Source organism: Oryza brachyantha, chromosome 1 (assembly GCF_000231095.2).
Source record: "Oryza brachyantha chromosome 1, ObraRS2, whole genome shotgun sequence".
Lineage (NCBI taxonomy): Eukaryota > Viridiplantae > Streptophyta > Magnoliopsida > Poales > Poaceae > Oryza > Oryza brachyantha.
In genome coordinates, this window is record NC_023163.2 from 25,802,881 (window position 1) to 25,826,047 (window position 23,167).

Sequence of the window (23,167 nt, forward strand, 5' to 3'; positions counted from 1 at the left end):
GAATGAGTTTTTGATACGAATAAAAAAATGAATTTCACGGCTTGCCTAGAAACTGCGAGACGAGTCTTTTAAGCCTAATTAATTTGTCATGAGTACATGTGGGTTACTGTAACATTTATGACTAATTAGGCTCAAAAGACTCGTCTCAAGATTTCTTCTGTAACTGTACAATTAATTTTTATTTCATCAATATTAAATGCTTCATTTAAATGTTTAAAGAAAAATTCGACGTGACTTATTTTTGAGAAATTTTGGGAACTAACCACCATCGCGGAATTCCAAAGCGGAGATACGGCGAGGCCGGCACGCGAGGCGAAGCCGCGTTGTTTACGCACCGGCAGGTCGAGACGTCAGGTGGGAGCGGGGAGGCTAACAACTTGGAACCGGTAGGCGCCGCGAGCAGCGACGTCCCTGCCCCCTCCCTCCCGCTGCACCCCGCGCCGCGCGGTCCACGCCGCCCGCCCCGCCCGCCACTGGCATCATTCGCCACCAAGCAAAGGAAAGCAATGCAAAGGCAAGGAGCAAAAACAAAACGGGACAAGTGCCGGCGTCGCCGGGCAATCCCGTGCGTCCACGCCCCGTATCTCCACCTGGCGCCGCGCCGTTCGCGTGGGCTTATATGCGGACCCACAGCTCGACGACTGATTCAGCGAGGCGGCACGTAGAAGACGGCCTCGGTCTCTCAGCCCCACTCGCGTTTTCCCGTTCATTTTATTATTATTATTATTTTCAGCGTGTCACTTTCGATCTGTCCCCTTCCGTCCTTCTCGACGGCGTATAAAAAAGCATACGCCCGATTGATACGCACCCGCCATCCGTGCGGCTGAGCGGTGGGCCCTCGCCCCGTGTCTGAGCAAATAGATTTTTTTAAGAAAAAGCATGAATTTGTTAAAATCCTGAAAAATTCGCTTTAACTGATCGATGAATCCAGAACTCAGCACTGAGATCTTTATAACTACTAGGCTAACGCCTTTATAGATTTGGGTTGCGGTAATGTATCCGGATTTGATTAGCGCCGGGGCCGAACCCAAGTGTGTGGAAGTGGAACAGTGGCGACCCACGCGCGGCACACCAGTCCACCTCCACCTCGGCGCCATAAATTCCTTTCTCAATAATTCCGTCTCCAAAGTGGGGTGCATCCTAGCTGCCGCCCGAAATTGCTCCGCCCACATACTGACTTTCAAGCCAACCCGGTGGTACTCACTTTCAAGCCAACCCGTATACTACTGCTCACTCTAGTTAGATAAACTTTTTGTTTAAAATAAATCTAAAGTCAAATATTTAAAACTTTAATTATCAATAACTTTAAACAATTTAGTTTAAAGATGCTTGAACAACATAAATAAACCTAAAAATTTAAGGACTTAAATAAAACTAATATTTTATTTATTTATTACACATATTATAGCAGAAAATCATACTAGATAAGTTCTAGATACAGTAGTGTTATCTTAAATGACAAAAATTATCAAGCTAGATGGGTAATGTTCCTTAGTAATGTTTATTTTCTACTAATAATTTCTTTTATATGCATGAGTAAAAAACTATTTTCCTCTCGAAATATATTCAACACGACAGTTTTCATTGGTTTCAAAAAGGGCCGGTACTCCGGGCATCCCCTAATATAAACGACCGAGTCATTGAGAGTTCCATACTCCATGCAGTCAAATATATTTATCACTTATAATAATATTTGGTCAAATTTCAAAAATTCCAACCACCGTTAATTTAATAAATACTTACTTCAAAATTTAAATACAAGACAAATGGTATACCTAGATTATCCCAAAAAAACTACTATTATAATATGAAAAGTCGTTAGGTTTTGTAAACTTATTTTAGCACAAGATTACTGGTGGAAATTTTAAAATTTATTTATCAAATCTTATCTTAAATGATATATAAGTTACTTAATGGAGTGTAAGATTTATAGATTGTTTAGTATTACCACCGTCTCAAAACATGATCATTTTCATCTATCTTGTTTATTCTGAAATAAATTTATTTTCGTCAAAACATGTGAAAGTACAGAATAAATGCATTGAAAGTTATTGCAGATAAAATGCAGCATAATTGCACTATGATTTGATAAATTTAGGCTATTATAGTTCTTTTTTATTTTATTTTATATTTGTATGTATGAGATGAGTGGAAATAATTGGGACGGAGTGAGTTGGGATTAAGGTTAGAGAGAAAGAACTACGACACACTTTAATAAATAAAGAATGAATAGTCAAAGTGATTAATGGAACATGTATGATTATAAATAGTGTTAGAAATATTTATGTTGTGGTACAAGATTGAAATCCAAGTAAATGTTTCTATTTTAGAACGAGTTGAATACAAAATAAGGTACTCCTCTCTTATTTAAATTTGTCTTGAAATACAACTAATTTTCTACCTACCTCCGTACTTCAATTGATCACCGCATCTTTAACTTTAATTTTTCCAACTATTTTCTCGTGACAACCATTTCTCGCCCACAGCCTTATGGTTCAGTATGGTTAATAAAAATATACGTGAAATCAAATGGATGATTTTTTTTATTGATTATGATAAGGAGGTTGGTGAAGAAATTACTACAACTATCCTAAAATAACTACATTTTCACTCATATCACATGTACCAATAAAGAAAAAAACTAGAACGCTTTATCAAAATCCAAATGCAATTATCTCTCACTTTTTCTAGTTTTAATGTCATTTATTCTCCACTTTCACAAACTCTAATGCGATGATGGTTAAGAATAAACTTATTTTGGGAAAAGAAATGGTGTAAAAATTGACCATTTTGGGAATGAGAAAATAAATGATGGAAGATCGTGGTTTGTTAAGGAGATAATGTCGATGGAAACTTTGCTTTATGTCTGGATAAATTTTGAATGCTAGAAATTGCTATTATTTGTCAGGGTATTGGAACAATTTTTTTGCTCCACCTTCCAATAAAATTATCATAAAACTTCCTTTGCGTAGGCCACTAGTTTTGAGATATTTGTTAAGATTATTTCTCATATAATTTATCCAATTAAATAAATAATCCATGACAATAATCGCTAAATAATGTAAATCAAACATACATACGAATAAAGATAAACAGCTGTTTGACTTGTAAAGATTTTGAAAGCGTGAGCAAAAAATCATAGTAAAGCAACTATCCATGTGGCACGGTTAAAATTGCCAAAATTCAGATATGGCAAAAACTAGCTCCAATTCAAACAAGCCTAAATACTACCAGTAAATAAATACTCCTACTAGTTTGGCAGTATGTCGTGAATTTAATTAATACTCCCTTCAGTTTACTAATTCATGTTGTTTTGGACAATGAATTGATCTCAAAAAACTATATTTGATTATGATTCCTTGTTATAATAAATGAGTATAAAACAAATAAATAAGCTTTTACTTTTATTGTAATGTACTACCTCCGTCCAAAAGAAGCTTAGGCTTCCATCATTCCGCTTTTTAGAAGAAAAGGCGAAACATGTTTTTCAAACTAAAGATAATTCGTAAAACTTTTATATACATGTACATAGCAACTCAAAAAACAAAAGTTTAAAAATCAACTCAAAAACAAAACATGGTGAAAAACCATAAATCAAGTCTAAAATTAAGTTTAAAATTTTAAATTTTAGTTTATAAGCAGCTGCAACTCCGAAACGATGGCAGCCCTACTTTTTTATCTTTCTAGCTCCGCCCGCCCAAGATAAGATTATTTTTGGTCATTCTAGATTGTTCTAAAATAGATTGATTTTTAAGTAATTATTGTATTAGGATTTGTAAAAAGTAATAAGTAAATACATTGAGAATAGATAAAGTGAAAAATAATTATATTAAGATTTGTTAAAACAAATTGTATTCTTGTCGTTTTTGCTTTTATAATGGTACACATGTTATAAGTGAAAAATGTGTTATTTTGGAACAGGTGGAGTATTTTTTAAGACTTATTTATACATGTTGTTATAATGTTTAACATTAAGTATTAAAATTATTAAAAATAAAGTTTTAGAATTTTAACTATAATCAGTTATTAAAAACTAGAGGGTTAGTAGTTCCTCCATCCTTAAAAAACTTAAATTAGAAGAGATATCCAAATTTAAAATCTGTATTAGTAGAGTCATATTCTCATAGGCCCAGTTCAGTTCTAAATTTTTTTGGAGAAGTGTCACGTCGGCATATATGGTCTCACATTTGAAGTATTAGACGTAGTTTAGGTACAAAATAAATTTTAGATTTCGCCTAAAAAACCACGAGACGAATCTTTGAGTCTTATTAATCCGTTATTAGCAGATGTTGATTACTGTAGTACTTATGACTAATTATGTATTAATTAGACCTAAAAGATTCACCCATAACTATATAGTTAGTTTTAGATGTCTAAAAATTTGATACTATGTTTTTATTAAAAATAGGAACTAAACAGGGCTGAGCTTTTTTTTTTCCTTTTTACGGAGGGAGTAGATCAGACGGAGGACTAGAGTAGCAGCTTCTGGACGGTAGTTTGCTTTTGCCGCTGAGGAAAAAGAATCGGCGGGAACTGATGCGTCGGCAGGGTGGGCCACCTGCTGTCCTATCCATCCAACTCATAATGGGTGGTAGCTAGCGGCTCCTGGTACATCGTCGTAGGTACGTCTAGCAATCCATTCGTCCGGCCCATCACGAAAGCGGCAGCTAGCGCCCCGCTGCCGCAAGCGTGTGATGGAAGCGGCGCGCGCGGCGGCATCACGCAATCCGCGGGGAAACCGGCGCGTGCCGATGCCCTCGCCGCGCGCGTGGGTGGGTGCATGGGGGCTGCTGTACTAAACTGTCGGTCTTGTAGGCACTTGGACGCGCCTGCGCCTCGAAATAAAAAGAGCACAGCGCCACCAGCCCGCCCCGCCCCGCCCCCACTGGCGCAGGCGCAGTCCGCAGCGGTGGGTGCACCACGTCCCCGCAATCCAAGCAGCACGCCCGCCCGCCCGCGGAGCCGGCCGATGCCGACATTTGGATGCCCCGCCACCGCCAGCCAGGCCCACCGCCCGCGCGCGCGGCTTCGCGCCCCACACTCTCTCCCTGCGTCCCGCCGCGCCGTTAGCGCGCACCGTCGGGGGTGATCTTCTACATCCTGGGTGTGCTCACCCGATTATGTGTAGTTTCCTTGCATACTCAACCCAAAAGTGGCTCCTCGATCGCACTCACGTGGATAAGCGCATAGCCGGAACAGGTTCGGCAGGTTTGAGACTGACATGGAAAGCTACTACGGAACATGTGACAACAGCCTATGGTGCTTAATTTGAATCAACGATTGCGTGAGTACGTTACGTAGATACTCAAGCTCCCGCTGTGGTTTCGATCCCTCTTCCATCCCGTCACACAGTTATTTATGAAAAAAGTCAAAGAATATAATTACAATTGAAAAATAATGTATGAATAAAATTTTTATATAAGTATTCTTATTATGCAAAAAACAAAACTAAAAAATAAACTTCGGTGAAATACCTTAAAATCAACTATAAATTTAAGTTTAAAATTTTAAATTTTGGCTTATAAGCATAAATGGAAGAAAAAAATATGGCTTGATCGACCACCTCTCAGAAAGAGTATATTTTGCATTGTTTATATTTAACGTTTAACCATACATATTATTTAAATTTTTTTTATGATTTGTATTTTGTCATTATTATACTAAAACACGAATAGTATCTTATGTGTGACTATTTTTTATTTTTATAAATTTTCTAAATAAGACAAATAATCAAGTTTTGAATACGAAAATCCATAAATACAGTTAAATTGGGACATATAGTATATTTGAAATTAATACATGTCCTGTTAGAGCAAGTATAATAGTAGACTATAAGTTGGCTATAAGCTGATGTGAAGAAAAGAAATAATGAAAAAAAAGTGAGGTTGGCTCTTATGCAAGAGCCGGCTATACACCACTCCAAAAAAAAATGCATTAAATACAAAGATAAAAGAAAGAGATAAGAGATACAAATTATAGTCAACCTTATAGTCAATCTATTATATGTGTTGACTATAATATAAGCTTATAGCTAGTAAGTTGACTTTCTATTAAACTTGCTCTTATATTATCTTATCGTGCCCAACAATGACACACCGTTTATGCCTATGTCGAAAGAGTTTTATCCGTCGTGATGACAACCGGCGCCAAAAGAAAAGCCAACACTCCCTAGTCTATTCTCAGAAAGCATCGGGTAGTCTTTTGTTCTCACCACGGAAACGCAGCAAAGCATCAAGCCATTTCGAAAACCAAATATTCCAATGCCGATGCGAGCGGCGAGCGGGTCCGCCTACGAACGGCGTATCTTTGCTTGCGGCACCAGAATTTCCCCGCGCGACAAGGTTCCTCCTCTCTCCCACCCAACCCGCGCCGCTCGGGCCGCTCGGCTAGCTAAAGTTGACGATCCGTTGGCGCGGGAGGCGTGCGCGGAACACGACGACAGCGTGGAGTGTGGTGGCCGCCGCGGCCCACGTGTCTTTACGCGCAGGCCGCCTGCTGCGTGCGCTGCCGATGCCGACGCTGCCCCCCGCCCGCGCCTGACCCCAGCTCGGGACGCACGGATCGTGATGCGTCGTCTTCCTCGCTGCGGGGCCCGCACCGCCCGCGACGTGCTCGCACTACGTGCCGCCCCCCGCTCCAGGTGGGACCGCGTCCCGAGCGGCGGCTTTGCTTCCTCCACTCCCCACGCTTCGCTTTTAATCTGGGAGCCTTTTTCCATTCTGGCACTCGCGTTCGGAGGCTTTTCCCCGCCCGTCCCCGGGCGCCGGCGGTAGTTGCCCTGGGGTTTTCAATTCCTAAATTTCTTTTTTCCTTGGCCTCCCTGAAAAAGCAGAATTTTACATGAGTTAGTTAGAAACTTTTCACCGTAATTGACAGCGGTAGAAAGAATGCCAGTTTAAAGCAAGTCCATGCTACGTTCCAGAATCAAATCGTGTTTGTCATTTTGTTTTAAATACGTTCATTTTAAGTAATTATATACTACCTCCGTATCAGAAAGAGTGTATTTTTATAATGTTTATGGTTAACGTTTAACCATGCATCTTATTTAAAACAGGCTTATAATATGTATTTCTATGGTTATTAGATGATAAAACACGAATGTTACTTTCGTTGTGACTATTTTTATTTTTATAATTTTCTAAATGATAATTTCAGACGGCTAAATGTTGGACATAGAAATTCATACATAGAATGGATGTGGTAGTTTGAAAAAAGTACTAACTTTGTCTCTGTGCTCACTGGAATAGTTATATTGGAGCTCGATGACATCATTGGCTCCGTACTCTAAAGATAGTGTACTAGTACTAAAAAGTAATGCAAATAGAAAATCATTTTGTGAAATGTTTTTAGCAAAGAAAGAAAACTCAAATTTCATGGTATGACTTTTACTTAGCTCGTAAAAGGTGCGTGTTTATAGAACTAAATTAAGTGTTTGTACACTACAGATAAATAAAATTTCAAGCATAATAAAAATGTTATCACAAACTATTTTTCAAGCATAGTAATAAAATTTCAAGCATAGTGAAAACTATTTTTCATAAAACAAGATCCATTCGAAAACCCTATGTTATGGTAACACAAGAGGAGCGCTATACGTACGATGACGTCGTACGAGCTGTTTACGATAACGGAGCCTAACATGCTCACGCGCTGCTTCGTTTCACGCCCACGCGCTGGTTTCATCGACGACTCCGCGCTTCTGCCGTTTGTTTCTTACACATATCGTACTCCAACGATAGTACACATAGTATTTTTAGTAACACAAACTTATCATATAGAGTGAGTGAATAGATCCAACTCCCTCCATCCAATTTTTTTTGGGGACATAAAGCATGAGAGCTAAAAAAAAACCTTTAACGTAAGAGAGCACATATCATGGGGACTGAGAAGCAAAACTGAACCTAACACTTGCAATACGTTCCAAAATTGGCGCAGTTATAGTGGCCAAAACGGAAAAGCGCCCGCCTAATTTTAATGCCGCCTCGCTAAAGACGAGGGGCGGCGGCAAGGAGAGGACAGTCAAACCGCTCGCTGACTGCGCCGAGTTTTATTCCCTATCGCCGCTCCACCACTCGCTCCCCTTTTTCCCTGCTGCGTTTTTTTAACCCCTCGCCCTCCTATAAATACGACCACCCCTGTCTCTCCTTATCCTAGACGCCACACACACCCATCCAGCCTCCCAAAACACCCGGTTTACCAATAGATACGCGACCGCCACTTGTAAACCTGCCGCACCCATGGCGCCTAGAGTAGCGACGGCGGAGAAGGTGGCTGTGGCACCACCCACCGGACTTGGTCTTGGCGTCGGCGGAGGAGTCGGAGCCGGGGGTCCTCACTACAGGGGCGTCCGCAAGCGCCCCTGGGGGCGTTTCGCCGCGGAGATACGTGACCCGGCCAAGAAGAGCCGGGTGTGGCTCGGCACCTACGACACGGCGGAGGAGGCCGCCCGCGCCTACGACGCCGCCGCACGGGAGTTCCGGGGCGCCAAGGCCAAAACCAACTTTCCGTTTGCTTCACAGTCCATGGTCGAGTGCGGCGGCAGCCCCAGCAGCAACAGCACGGTTGATACCAATGGTGGCGGCGCTCAGACGCCTATGCAGGCCATGCCTCTGCCGCCTACGTTGGACTTGGATTTGTTCCACCGTGCGGCTGCCGTGACAGCGGTTACCAGCGCCGGCGTGCGCTTCCCGTTCAAGGGGTACCCTGTTGCGCGTGCAGCTCCCCATCCTTATTTCTTTTACGAACAGGCTGCGGCGGCGGCTGCTGCCGCGGCAGGCTACCGTATGGTGAAGCTCGCTTCTCCGGTCACGGTGGCTGCTGTTGCGCAAAGTGACTCCGATTCCTCGTCGGTGGTTGATCTTGCACACTCACCATCCGGAGTTGCGGCAACCAAGGCGGCGGCGGCGTTCGATCTGGATCTGAACCGGCCGCCGCCGGTAGAGAACTAGTCTCAAGAGGGTTAGCTGATGACTTTTATAGTTTCTCTTATTTTCTTCCTTGATGGATATTTTCTCTCCTCTGTTTGGTCCTTTGCGTTTTTGTTTAGTAGCCTGTGAGAGACGGAAGAGCCTGTGTAAATAGTTTTTCCGCCGAGGGCGAAATCCATCTTGAGATCTGTTCATCACAGATCATGCTGGCGATGAAATGGACTGAACCATGGAGTATATGTATTCCTTTATATTAGTATGAAGAAATTATTCAGAAAGTCTCTAAAATATCTGTGTGCCCACCGAGTTTGCTTGACATTTCTATTTCGTCTTTCGCTCCGAAAGGTCAGATGAATGGCTGAGAAACATACGCTCTCATTTATTGGCGCCGCTGCGTTCTTTTGCCGATTTCATTTTGTTGCCATCTGCGCGACATGACGATAAATGGTCAGGCAAATGACACATTTCATTGGATGAGTACTGCTCAGTTTAACGCTCCTTTACTTTTTAACCTTTTAACGGTTGGCATGGTGGAGACGCGCCATAAAGTTACTGTAATGGGTTTCCAAGTTACTGGTCGAAAACAACAGCGGTGCTGCAGAAATTCCGTCCTTAACAGTCCAATTGCGGCGAGCAATTATTTTCAGATCATTCACATTACTGACACGGCAGGGAGACGGTGGTGGTTAGCCGGAGATCTACTAATCCATGAAAAGCAACGTAAATGGTGGCTGTAGTAGTGGGCATGGGAGGGGAGACAAGTGTGGATGGGGGAGCGCCTTGTGCGGTGGGGTGGCTGCATCTTTGCGCGCGCACCGTCGATCTATTTCGTACGATGGGAATCGCGGCTGCGTTGTTGTTCTCCTCGTGACCTTGAGAATAACGTGTGCGTGTGGGCGACGTCTCCAGGCCACGTGTGCGCGGCGGCCAGCCCCGCGGACGGTGGGTGGATCCCCGCGCGCCGATCGGCCTGTGGCCCGTGCGGGTTGGGGTGGCGTGGCCCGCTCGTAGTGGGCGCCGCAGGAGGCGCGTATTCGGGCGGGCGCATGGCGATCAGCGCGAGGACCGGGCGTGGTCTCGGCCGACAGACGTGGGCCAGCGGCGCGCGAGGGCGGGCTTCTGGAGGCAGTGATTCGCGCGGCGGCAGCTTCTCCTCGCCGTGGGACCCGCCGCCGCGCGCCCCGGCTTCGGAAGCTCGCCGCTTTCCCCGCCTTTTTACTACCGCTCGCTTGTTTGTTCTGGCGTGTACTAGTAGCAGTACTGGTGGTAGGACTACATTATTTTTGCGAGGAGCTTTTTTGTTTTCGCCGGCTTGTTGCACCTAATTCTTTAGTGCGGCGCCTGCTGCGAGTACACGGGAGCGTTACTCCACCGAGCATGGCGTTAGCTCTGCATTACTTTCACGTCTAGCAGTGCCATGCATTATTTATTCGGACGTACTACTGTTAACCTTTTTTCCTTAAAAATCTTGAGCGATCCGATTTCACTTTTATTACCGTATCAGAACCCAGAAAGTAACGTACTACATATACTGAATTCTACTGCTCCTGACTGGATAGCTTTACTTGTATTCTCTCCGTCCCAAAATAAATTAATTTTTTATTTTTTATCTATAATTTTTTGACTCTTTGTCTTATTAAAAAAGTTTACGATTGATATTTTTATTTTTATTAGATGGTAAATGATAAATAGTATTTTACATGTGACTAATTTTTTTATAATTTTCTAAAAAATTTTTAAATGAGACGGATGGCCAAACATTCGACACGAAAATTAAAGAATTGATTTTTTTAACCCGATAGAGTAATAAAATAACATGATAATGTAGTACCCTCATGACATTATCTTTATATTTGTTTCTCTACCCGTCAAAATACTCCTAGACGGCACCGAGCCCACGGCAAAGGGTAAGAGAGCGACGTCAAATGGGGCGGGCGGAGAAAAAGCAGTGGTGCACGTAACGGGGGACGTAGACGGGTGAGGCGTGGTGCGGTGGAGAGTGGGGGCATTGACTGAGACGTGCGGGCACGGAGGGGGCACCGATGGGCGTTGATGACAGGTTGGGGCCCATCGCATGCAAGTGCCCGTACCAGTTGGGCGGAGCAGCGGCGGACGGCGTGGCCGTGGAGCGGCGAACCAGAAAGGGCGCGTTCTCATGCGCTCATGGATTGTGTGCCCGTTGTGTGGCCACCTTTTTCAAGCCCAGCCTCTTTCGGAAATTTGAAGTCTTCTAGAGATTAAGGTTAAAGTGTTTTTAATTGCAGCAGTTTGTTACGATGAAAAATATTTCTAAGATATTAAAAAAAGAGAAGGTTGTGATTGAATTTAGATGACTGGATGAGCGGATATGTGAAGGAATTGTTGGGCCTCATTGCTTCACATAAATTAAACATAAGCAAAACATAATAATTTATTTAACTATTTGTCTTATTCAAAATATTATGGAAATATCATTTATTTTGCTTGTGACTTACTTTATTATCAAAAGAACTTTAAGCACGACATGTTATTTTTTATATTTATACTAAATTTTTGAATAAGACGAATGATCAAACGTTGTAAAAAAATCAAACATCTTACGTTATTAAACAGAGGTAGTATTTGATATTGATAGTAACATGGATGTGTACTGAACCACGTTGTTGAACATAAACTAGAATTTTGAGTTCTCTCAAGAAAATATCTTTACTCTAGTTGGCCGAATTGAGGTTCCTGACTAAAAAAAATTTAAAGAAATTAGAATTGGCTTGTGAACAAAAGTGACCCAAAACTGCGGCTTAATGACTAATTAATTAGTGTCGAAAAAGGCATATTACTTCTCATCTTCTCCTGAGTATCTTGCCTCAATGTGATGGTGCACATTTGATGTCATCTTAATTTCCAGATGCAAGTGTCATTAGCCAGCTATTATATTTTTCTACAGATTGTATCGATCCAAATTGCCCATCGGACTGTGGCATTCTGAAGTGCCTTTCTTTTTTTTTTTTCTTTTCACTGAACATGATTCATGATTTCGTGCTGAGCAGTGGGAGAGAAATTTCGCTTACTGTCACGCTGTCTGTTATCGGAAACAAACCAGAAGACACTCCAAACTCAAACTCATACGGTTCAACTCAAGTGCACAGGGTGCAAAACGAAAAGCTCTACAAGAGTAGGAAATGAAGTAGCGGGCTTGGTTTCGTTCAGCCACACCACAACGTGTTTGGCACAACACCATAGCGTGCTTATTCCAAAATAAAAAGAAATTTCTACAATTTTAACTTTGTTATGGAGTTGAATTTCTATCACTATTAATAAAAGACTTATCTTATTAATTATCTCTCATTCACATATCTTTCAATTAACTACCCTTACACCTATGGTTTCCAGTCTTGTCTCTCAGCAACTAACATCCCTTATTTAGTCAGAGGTGTTAAAATATTTTTCTACTTAACCCTATACCTTTATAAGTAATCTAAAAATATTTGTATTTTAGAGAGAACAAATTAGTACACAAACTCTTTCGGTTGTGTGACGAGAGCACGGCAAACCAGCGTGCTGCTTACCGGAATATTGATAGATGCGGATTGGTAAAGCACTGGTGCAGTGGTTCGCTCGAGCCGCCCTAAACTCTCTCTGCTTCTTTGCAAGAATTTGCCTAGACGGACGGGGAGGAGGACTCTCTGCCAGTGAGGAGGCAAGAGCATCCCTAGCCGCTCATCTAAATTTAATTATTCGTATCTTCATTTGGATAATCATCTAAAACAGTTTTATACTTTATTTCTCTTTATACTCCAGCGGATCATTCATAAATGATATTACCATATATGTTTTGATCATATTGAGAATATTCAAATATGAAGTTTCTCTCTTTCAATATAGATGACATCCAAAAATAAAGGATGAGATGAATGTTCTGATAGAACTTAAATTTTATCCCTTATTATCTATTTTTAGGATGAAGGGTTCGATAAATATACTGCTAGGATACTCTAATTGTATTCATGGTAGGAACCATTGCCACTGCCGCCCTGTGTTGTGTTATCGCCTTTGATGACCTTAAGGTGCTACCATTTTGGTCTGATTTTGCACATAAAAAATTCACACCATCCTTTTAATTTTACTTATGCTTATAAGTTTAAATTTGAATTTTTAACTTTAAATAAAGTTGATTTTGAGATTTTTTATCATAATTTATTTTCTATCCTTAAATTTTAATCACTAAAAATACATATATAAAAGTTTTATTTATTAATTAATTCTTGTCTGTAAATATACTATTTAACTTTTTAACTGAAAGAGCTATAGTTCCCAAAAATTTTCACCCAAAAACATCACATCGATTTTTGGACACCTAAATAGAGTATTAAACATAGTTAAAACGAAAAACTAATTGTGCAGTTACGTGAGAAATCGTGAAACGAATCTTTTAAGCCTAATTAGTATGTGATTAGACATAAGTGCTACAGTAACCCACATGCGCTAATGACGGATTAATTAAGCTCAAAAAATTCGTCTCGGGGTTTACTGGCCAGCCGTGAAATTCGTTTTTTCATTCGTAGCCAAAAACCCCTTGTGACATTCGGTCAAACGTCTAATATTACGTACAAAAATTTTTATTTCACCGACTTAAACACTCCCTCAGCCCGATTGTCTTTTCTGTACGTCATCGTTGTGTCGGGGAAAAAGGGTGGACACTGGACGCAAATCTCGTCGTGTGCAGCCTTGGCCCGGATTGTTGACGCGTTGATGACACGTGGGTCTGATTAAAAAAATAAGAAATATATATCTACAAATAAAGATATTTATAAATAAAATATATATATATATATATATGTTTTTAGCGATCCAAAAATAAAAGTGTGATATAAACTTTGAAGAAAAAACCTAAAACTAACTCTAAATTTAAAATTTTAAATATTGTCTTACAAGTATAAGAAAAACAAAAAGATAAGAATGGTTAATTTTTTAATTTTACTAAAAGGTATTTAATCATATAACCGATGAAACATTAGGGATGTGATATCGTTAACTTTATTATAAATATTTTAATTTTTTTTATTTTTGAAAAGTACGTGGACAGTGAAAAGGTGACGATAAGCCGGATAAAATCAAGCATACTTCGTGTCTTGTCGCTGTTTACGTGAAGAGGCAGATCGACCACTGCCGACGACTCACTTCACTACTGTAGGCTTGGCGTCTTGGCGACGACGATCCCGTGCTTCACGGTTGACATGTCGTCGCAGCCCGCCTCAAGGAAGGTTGACGAGCTATATACGCCAATACAGCTTTAAGCCTAATCACAGGAAGAGATCGGGAAACGCCACGAGTGGTTCAGCAAGCTACTAGCTCGCAGACGATCATTCGTCGATGCAGCTGCTGGAAAATCGGCGTCCTTTGCGGAGCGGTGTCAGCGGCTGATGGCGATGGCCCACCACGGAGCCGCGAGGCGGAAGCGGCAGGCGCGGCCCTGACCAGAGTCCCTCATTTCATATTTTGGAACCGAGAGGAGCCATGAACATGACCCAACATACGTAAACTTACGTATGGACATGGCTTCGGCGCACATGGAATTGGCGTGGCCTATCCTTATTTCTAAGTGAGTTTAAAAATCGATACATTATATTTATGCTTATACATACTAAAGCAGAGAATAAAAGAGATAAGAAATATATATATTTGTATCTAGATAAAACATCAACTTTCAACGTATTATATGTGTATAATATATGAGTCATATATTAATAATTATGTAGTTTATATTTATGTATCGCTACCGTAAAAGTTGTTTTCTTTAGACTAGTTGTTTCTTAAAAAAAAGGTATAGATTGATAATACGATATGAATAAAAAATAAAATTAATTTGAGATGTATCTACCACCGAGAAAAGAAAGACATTAGTACGGTAGTACCATTTTATCTATGCTACAGTAAAATTGTTGTCAGTTTTTTATATAATGGAATACAACATTCCGATTTTTTCTCTAACAAAGTTACCGCCGATTATTACCTCGCTAGAAGTTTAGAACTGCAAGTACAATCTATCCCAACAGGAAAATTGAAGAATAGCCAACTAAAAAATGGCGGTGTCACGTTAACAGAAGATTCTACTACATTTGGCAAATATCTGCATGACTGTAGTCTCTACATTCCACATACATTTTGCATGAGTTCACCTTTGCATTATGGTCAATTGATAAAACCAATATGTTCTCCAGTAAAGTATGTACCCACCACTACCATCCATCTGATCACGCACTCAGGGAGCGATCTCACCGTTTCGTGTTTCCCCCGTGATCTTTACTGTCTGACATTTCGGCCGCATTCGGCTAAGGTTATGTTTAGACCGAGAAAATTTTTTGGAAGAAGCGTCACGTCAAATGTTTGATCGGATGTCGGAAGGGGTTTTTGGACATAAATAAAAAAACGAATTTCATGGCTAGCCTAGAAACCGCGAGACGAATCTTTTGAGCCTAATTAATCCGTCATTAGCACACGTTGGTTATCGTAGCACTTATGACTAATCATGGGCTAATTAGGTTCAAAAGATTCGTCCCAAGATTTCTTCCATAAAAGTGAAATTTGTTTTTTGGTTCATCTATGTTTAATGTTTTATTTAGGTGTCCAAAAATTCGATGTGATGTTTTTGAAAAAAAATTTGGGAACTAAATAAGACCTAAGTAGTTTTGGAGTAAGAGCATCCCGGTTGCTCATCTAAGTTTGGTCATTCGTATCTTTATTTAGATAATCATCTAAAAACAGTTTCATCCTTCATATCTATTTGCACTCTAGCAGATCATCCATATATAATATTTCTTCCTATCTCTTTGGAGGATGGAGAGAACATACAAATATAAAGTTCTCTCTTTCTAATATGGATGCAATCTTCTAATATGGATGCAATCAAAAAATAGAGCATGAGATGGATATTTAGGTGGAGCTCAATTTTAATATTCATCCTCTATTTTTAAGATGGAGAATGTGATAAGGTACTGTCGGGATATTCTAAGGTATTTAGTGTAAAAAAACATAGTACTACATCTGTCCCATATTAAAATCGTTTTCCAGTCTTTAGATATAATGTTTTGACTCTTCGTTTTATTTAAAGTATTTTTGTGATTAATAATTTTAATGTTACTTGATGGTGAAACATAAATAATATTTTATGCATGACCAATTTTTTAAAGTTTTTTACGAATTTTTTAAGTAAGGCGAATGGTCAAATCGTTGGACACAGAAATCAAAAAATGAAGTTATTATGGAACGGAGATAATAATAGACTATAACATGATTAATTAATTATTAAATAGAAAAATAAAAATAGATTAATATAATATTTTAAAATAACTTTACTGTAGAAAATTTTCCAAAAAAAAGCCATCAGTTTAAGAAGCATGTGTTCTAGGAGGGGAGTCTGGTTTAAACCGTCGCTGCCTACCGCTGCCTTCGTGTCTGCCGCATTATTTTCCCTTGATCCGTACGTAGTTCTTCACCTAAGCATGCAATCCGTCGATCTTCTTCTCGCCTCACTCAAATCGCCACCTTCACCACTGCAATGATCCCCACACGCTACCGGCTTCCTTCTCTCTGTACGACGCGTCGTTCCCAAACGCATTTTCTAAAAAACTTCTAATCGATTCTTTGGACATCTAAATAAAACATTAAATATATATGAATATTAAAACTAATTACATAGCTATAAAAAAATCGTGAGACGAATCTTTTGAGCCTAATTAAGACATGATTAGCCATAAGTGCTACGGTAACAACATGTGCTAATGAGGATTAATTAGACTCAAAAGATTTGTCTCGCGATTTTCGGCGAAATCTGAAATTTGTTTTATAATTAGACTATGTTTAATACTTTAAGTTTGTGTCTAAAAACTTGATGTGATGTTTTTATAAAATTTTTTTTTTGCAAACTAAGGGTGCGTTTAGATTCCAAAAAATTTTGGAACAAATGTCACGATAGACGTTTGTCCAGATGTCAGGGAGGTTTTTGGACACAAATAAAAAACAAATTACAAATTGCGAGATAAATCTTTTGAGCCTAATTAATCCATCATTAGCAAATATTGGTTACTGTAGCACTTATGGCTAATCATGGTCTAATTAAGCTTAAAAGATTCGTCTCACGATTTCTTACATAATTATACGATTAGTTTTTAGTTTCATCTATATCCAAATATTCGATGCCATGTTTTTTTGAACTAAACAGGGCCTAAACAAGGCCTTAGCATTGCTTCTCCTTAAGAATGGAAAGAATAGAAGCAGACCAACCCAGGATAACTCGGGGGCTGTTTAGTTACTAATTTTTTTCGAAAAACATTACATCGAATCTTTGTACATCTAAATAAAATATTAAATATATATAAACATTAAAACTAATTACATAGTTATGGAGAAAATAGTGAGACGAATCTTTTGAGTCTAATTAGGACGTGAATACCATAAGTGCTACATTAACCAACATGTGCTAATGACTGATTAATTAGACTTAAAAGATTCGTCTCGCGGTTTCCAGCCGAAATCTGAAATTTATTTTATAATTAGACCAAGTTTAATACTTCAAATGTGTGTTTAAAGTTTTAATGTGATGTTCTTATAAAATTTTTTGCAAACTAAACAACCCCTCAAAGTTTGCTCTGGTAAATCGTCATGCCACACGAGAACGAGGAAACCGTTGCTCTCTAGGCGGCCACACCAATGAGGAAATGATGTCGCCGTGCTTCCATGAACGCTGCTGGGAAGCCCGTAGCATCGCCAATCTAGCCGCTCAGGATCAGAGGCATCTATGTTACGTTGGCAGGGAAGATGGGAAGAGGATCAGGAGCACCAATATTTTTATTTACCAATATTCAGATATTTCAACATCTCCACCTGATTATCCCATACAATTTTTCTCTTCCCATTTTCCTCATAAAACTGTAGTACTACTCTTCGTTCCAAGATGACTTTTAACTTTCTAGTTCAAATTTAATGTAGAAAGATAAACTTAGAAGGGAGTGATTATTTGCCATGCATAACTTATGAACTCGCGTTATGAGTTTTTGGTGTACCACAACTCAATGTCGGATAAATTTTTGTGTGCATTTTGACAGAATAATTTCGAAGGAAAATTGGAATATTTGATACTTGAAAAAAGTTCCTGTAGAAGGAGAGAACCTAACTATGGTATTTAGGGAGCACGTGGTGCAGATGATAGTTTTATAGATGCAATGAGAAATTAAGATCTTGGAAGACATGGATTTATATCGGTTTAGGTTCCGATCGAAGTGGATAATAACCATAATCCATATTATATGGACCAAATACAAAGTATAGGAAGTAATACCTCCTTTTTATAACAAAGATGTTTGACTTTTTTAAGTTTATTTATCTCATTCAAAAATTTAGTATAAATATTGAAAATAACAAGTCGTACTAAAAATTCTTTTAATAATAAATTAAGTCACAAGCAAAATAAATGATATTTTCATAATTTTTTGAATATGACAAATGATCAAACATCACAAGAAAAAAGCCAAATATCTTACATTATAAAACAGAGGGAATAAGCATAAATGTCAATCATGGGGTTATTTTTTGCTTTCGAAAGAAAAAAAATAAATAACATATTTGTAAAAAGTAATTTAAAAATAAAAATAATTTATCAAAAATGAGTTACTAAAGAAATAAGCTTTGAATTTAGAGTTAAAAATTTATATTTTAGTTAATAATACAAGTAGAAGTAAGATGAAGGGTGGATGCCGAGAGTAGGTACACTAGCAAACTATAAGCCAGCTATAAATATATTTTAAAAAGATAAGAGAGAAGAGATAATAGTAGTGAGCTACTAAATTATAGCCATCTGTAGCACGGGCTCCAAGACGAAGTGTGGGTATGATATGTGTGACCCTATATTAGTGCTTTGTAGATTATTATTATATAAATTGGTTATTAGATTAACCATAGATGAATTAGAGCTAGTAGTTGGCTATGGTATTGAACTTGTTCTTAGAGCAAGTTCAGTAGTATAGCCAACTTCTAGCTACGATTCATATATAGTCAATCTAATAGCCAATTTATACAATAGTTACCTACAAAATATTAATACATAGTATCACATGTGAGATATATTTTGTCTAGTAGTCCGTGCATAACTGGTTATAAATTAGTAGCCCATCTCTCCTCTCTTTTCTCTTATTTTTTTTAAAATATGTTTATAACTGACTTATTGCCTACTATGGTAATTATTGTGATTGTGATTGAGTCAACACGTCATCCCGAACGTTCTGGGTCAGCCCGTATCAGGCAGGAACGCAAGCTGCACGACGGACATCATAGTCGACGACACTGGAGCGAGCGAAGGGAGACGGCGAACACGACGCTACGACGTTGCAAGCGACGTGTACCTGCCGAACTATCTGGGCCGGCCGGCCGAAGCGGCGCGGGCCGTGGATCCGGTCAAAACCCGCCAGCCGGCCGCGCCCCTGTTTGCGCCCTACATTTGCCACCACGTGCGGGCACGGTCCGACCTGCTCCCATCACAGCGACACGGGATCCGTGCCTCCGGCCTCTCTCGAGGGTGGGACCCGTCGTACCACGTCGTTTCACACTTCCCATCTGTGCAGCCCGCGTACACGACAGTGTAGTATGGCTCGCCCCGGACCGAGACCGACGCACCGCTTGGTTTCGGATTCAATTCCGCGCGCGGATAGATAAACGCTCCCCCGGCTGCGCTCTGGTCTCTCTGAAGGTCTGAAGGGTGGGTTTTTGAAAAAATATATGATTCTGGTAAGTGTAAAGTAGAGAATTATAAAATACAGCAAAAACATAGGAACAAATGTTTGATTGGACCATAAGAATTTAAGTAGAGATAAAGACTCAAAAGATTATTTTTATGAGGTTCTGCCTCTTGTTAAATTTTCTCTAAAACTTATATGGAAAAAAAATTTTATAAGAATTTTATAGAATTTCATAGGGTTCATTCCTTTGATTTAAATGGTTTTTTAGGAAAAATTTCTATAGGAACAAAATCCTCTAAAAATTCTATAAATTTTTTTAATTTCCTTAAAATTTCCTCGTGTCGCGGCGCGCGCTCTTGCTGCTGTACGGACACACACAACCAAAGATGATGGCGAGTGCAAACGGCCGCACGGTGGGCCGCAGGTTGGCAGGCGCCGCTGGGCACAGAATATGGCAAAGAGGCTTTAACGGTGTGGGGGACTGGCTGAGGACGGCGGGAGGAGTCAAGAGCGGCGCGGCGCTTGCGCTCAGAACCAGAGCGCAAGGCTCGTGGTCGTGGGCTAGGGCCCCGTTAGTTTGCCCCCCAACAAACATAACTTATCTCCTTATTTTCCGTGCATATATTTTCTAAACTGCTAAATGGTGTATTTTTTTAAAAAATTATAGAAAAGTTATTTTAAAAAATCATATTATTTATTTTATATTTTTTAATAATTAATAATTAATTAATTATGTACTAATCTATTACTAATACGTTTTCGGTGCCTACCTTACCCTTCTCAGGCCGAACACGGCCTAGGTGGTCAGGTGATATCACGACGCGCGCGGTGGGTCACGTGAGGGCCGTGCAGTTGGTCTCCGTCAGTCTGTACCACTGTACCCGCGGCGCCGGTTGCCTTGGCCTGCGCAAAATACGGGTATGGACGGCATCGTCATCGGCCACACACATGCGTGCACGGTGTGCGATATGGCATCATGTGTGTCCGCCCAGAGCGTCATCCGATAAGACCGGACAAGGCCTTCCTGCCGTTCCCGCCTCTCGGTTCTCCCACTGTACAGGTGTATCGTTTCTTTGTTACTGCTATTACCACCATGCCAATATAAAAATTTTAGTTACATAAATATACGTATAAAATCACAATATTATAGGACGGAGCAGGCACATCAGTTCAAAGAATATAGAAAAGTGTGGTAATATAAATGTACGATAAAATTCTCTTATGTTATATAATAAAGTACTACTCTTGTAAGTGTGTTATAATATCGGGCGCGGCATCCCTGTTCCCATTATCTATTCCCATCAGTGCTCCCTCACACGTGGAGGGTCTTGATCCCATCCGAATTTTTTCTTTCTTTCTGTGCTGCCTCTCCTCTATCTCTCTCCCTCCCAAACAAAAAAAAACATGAATGATTAGACTCCACTCTCAGCAGCCCCGCCATGAATTTTCTTCGATCTGACAACTAGAAGGTGACCTCGACAACACAAAGCTCGATTGGGCTTACCCCGAGCTTAGGTTCAGTGGCTGTGGCGTTGATTTGTGCATACTCTGGTTGTGGTTAGAAGCGAAGAAGCTGGATCTGATGGCCGAAAGTTCACCGGTTCTAGCAGTTCAGGTGGCAAGAAGCTTAGGTTCGAGCATATGCATTATAAAAATCATCTTCAGTGCGGAACTTCATACCAATCTAATCTTTGGTGTCATTTCTTTAACAGAATTTGTCACCTGGAGGGATTTTATTGTGTTAGATTCCTCAATCATTCCGTACAGTATTAAGTAAACTTGATCATACAGATGTATAACCTAACTCTGTTGTTCTTGTACTACCAGGAGGATTATTTATGGCAGATTGATTTGACGATGAATCGGCAATAGTGGCAGGTGACAAGATGCTCGGTATCGAGAGGATTGATGTGCTTTGGCTCAGGCTCACGTAGTTGGGTTTAAAATAAAGTCTTTTGGAATGGAGATAGTAATATAAAAAAAACTAAATAAACTTCTTTCTCAAATTCTAGTGAGCATGAGCTAAAGCACACCAATCCTCTCGATATCGAGCATCTCGTCACCTGCCGCTGCCGTCGATTCATCATCAAATCACTCCGCCGTGAATAATCCTCCTGGTAGTATAGGAATAATAGAGTCATACTTTGTAAGTTATACATCTGCATGATCATATATGATCAAGTTTACTTAATACTGTACAGAATAATTGAGAAATCTAACACAATGGAATCCCTCCAGGTGACAAATTCTGTTGAAGAAATGACACCAAAGATTGGTATGAAGTTCTGCACTAAAGATGATGCTTATGATTTTTACGATGCATATGCTCGAACCTAGGCTTCTTGCCACCTGAACTGCTCGAACCGATGAGCTTTTGACCATCAGATCCAGCTCCTTCACTTCTAACCATAACCAGAGTATGCACAAATCAACGCCACAACCACAGAACCTGAGCTTGGAGTAAGCCCAATCGAACTTTGCGTTGTCGAGGTCACCTTCTAGTGGCCAGAGCGAAGAAAATTCATGGCAGAGTTGCTGAGGGTGGAGTCTGGTCGTTCCTGTTTTTTTATTTTGTTTGGGAGGGAGAGACAGTGGAGAGGCAATATATAAAGAAAGAAAAAAAATCGGATAGGACCAAGACCCTCCACGTGTGAGGGAATATTGATGGGAATAGATAATAGGGAACAGGGAAGCCACGCCCCACAGGGGCACCATATATTCTACTTCCACGGCACAGGGCCTAAAGTTGGGCCGAATAGCATTTGTAACACCAATACGGAGACTACGGAGACGTCCAACCGATTTGCTCAGAACGGGCTGTCCATGACCGAGATGGGCCAGGTTGCACGCGCAAACAATCAGATAATACATGCATCAGGCCCATGAGAATTTCCCAGACAAAAGGCTAATTAGCGCACGTGCGCACGAACGGACCCTAAACATGTACTTTTTTTTTACTCTACGTGTATAAAATTTATATTTTTTTATTTTATATGTATAAAGTGTGCATGTATAAATTTATACATATAAAAATTGTATATGTATTAAGTTTATATCTATAATATTATATATATATATATAACATTGTTATATATTAAATTTTGTTACGGAAGATTTTATATGTTCAAGATATATGTAAGTTTTTATGCTTAAAGTTTATAGGTATAAAGTTTATACGCTACTACCAGGTGTAGTTACTTCTCACACATCTAAGATGCAGAACAACTATATATATATTTTTGTTCTTGTCCAGCAAAAAGTATATACACCATTAAATTTTATATGAATGATGTAATGGAGTCTGCTTTCAATTGCGTGAAAACATAAACATGAATGTTAGTGTGACAAGACAATGTTATCACACAGAGTTTTTTGTGACTTTGCGTGAAAGGTTGTTAAGGTGAAATTTTTTCTACGATACTCAGTAATAAAACTAGAAAGAACGCTTAGCGTTGCCGCGCTTAATTACAAATGGGCCAGTTTAGTTTCTAGTGATTGTAACCATAAATTTATAATTAATGTTGTTATTAATTA

General features: G+C 39.8%; 1 protein-coding gene across 1 annotated transcript; it reads left to right on the forward strand.

Moving 5' to 3' along the window:
• The first annotated feature begins 8,153 nt into the window (after positions 1-8,153).
• LOC102708940 (ethylene-responsive transcription factor 8) lies at positions 8,154-9,248 on the forward strand. The gene has a single exon (XM_006644779.3). It carries the CDS (start codon positions 8,238-8,240, stop codon positions 8,946-8,948), a length of 711 nt encoding a protein of 236 aa, XP_006644842.2. The 5' UTR covers positions 8,154-8,237; the 3' UTR covers positions 8,949-9,248.
• Positions 9,249-23,167: the final 13,919 nt, after the last annotated feature.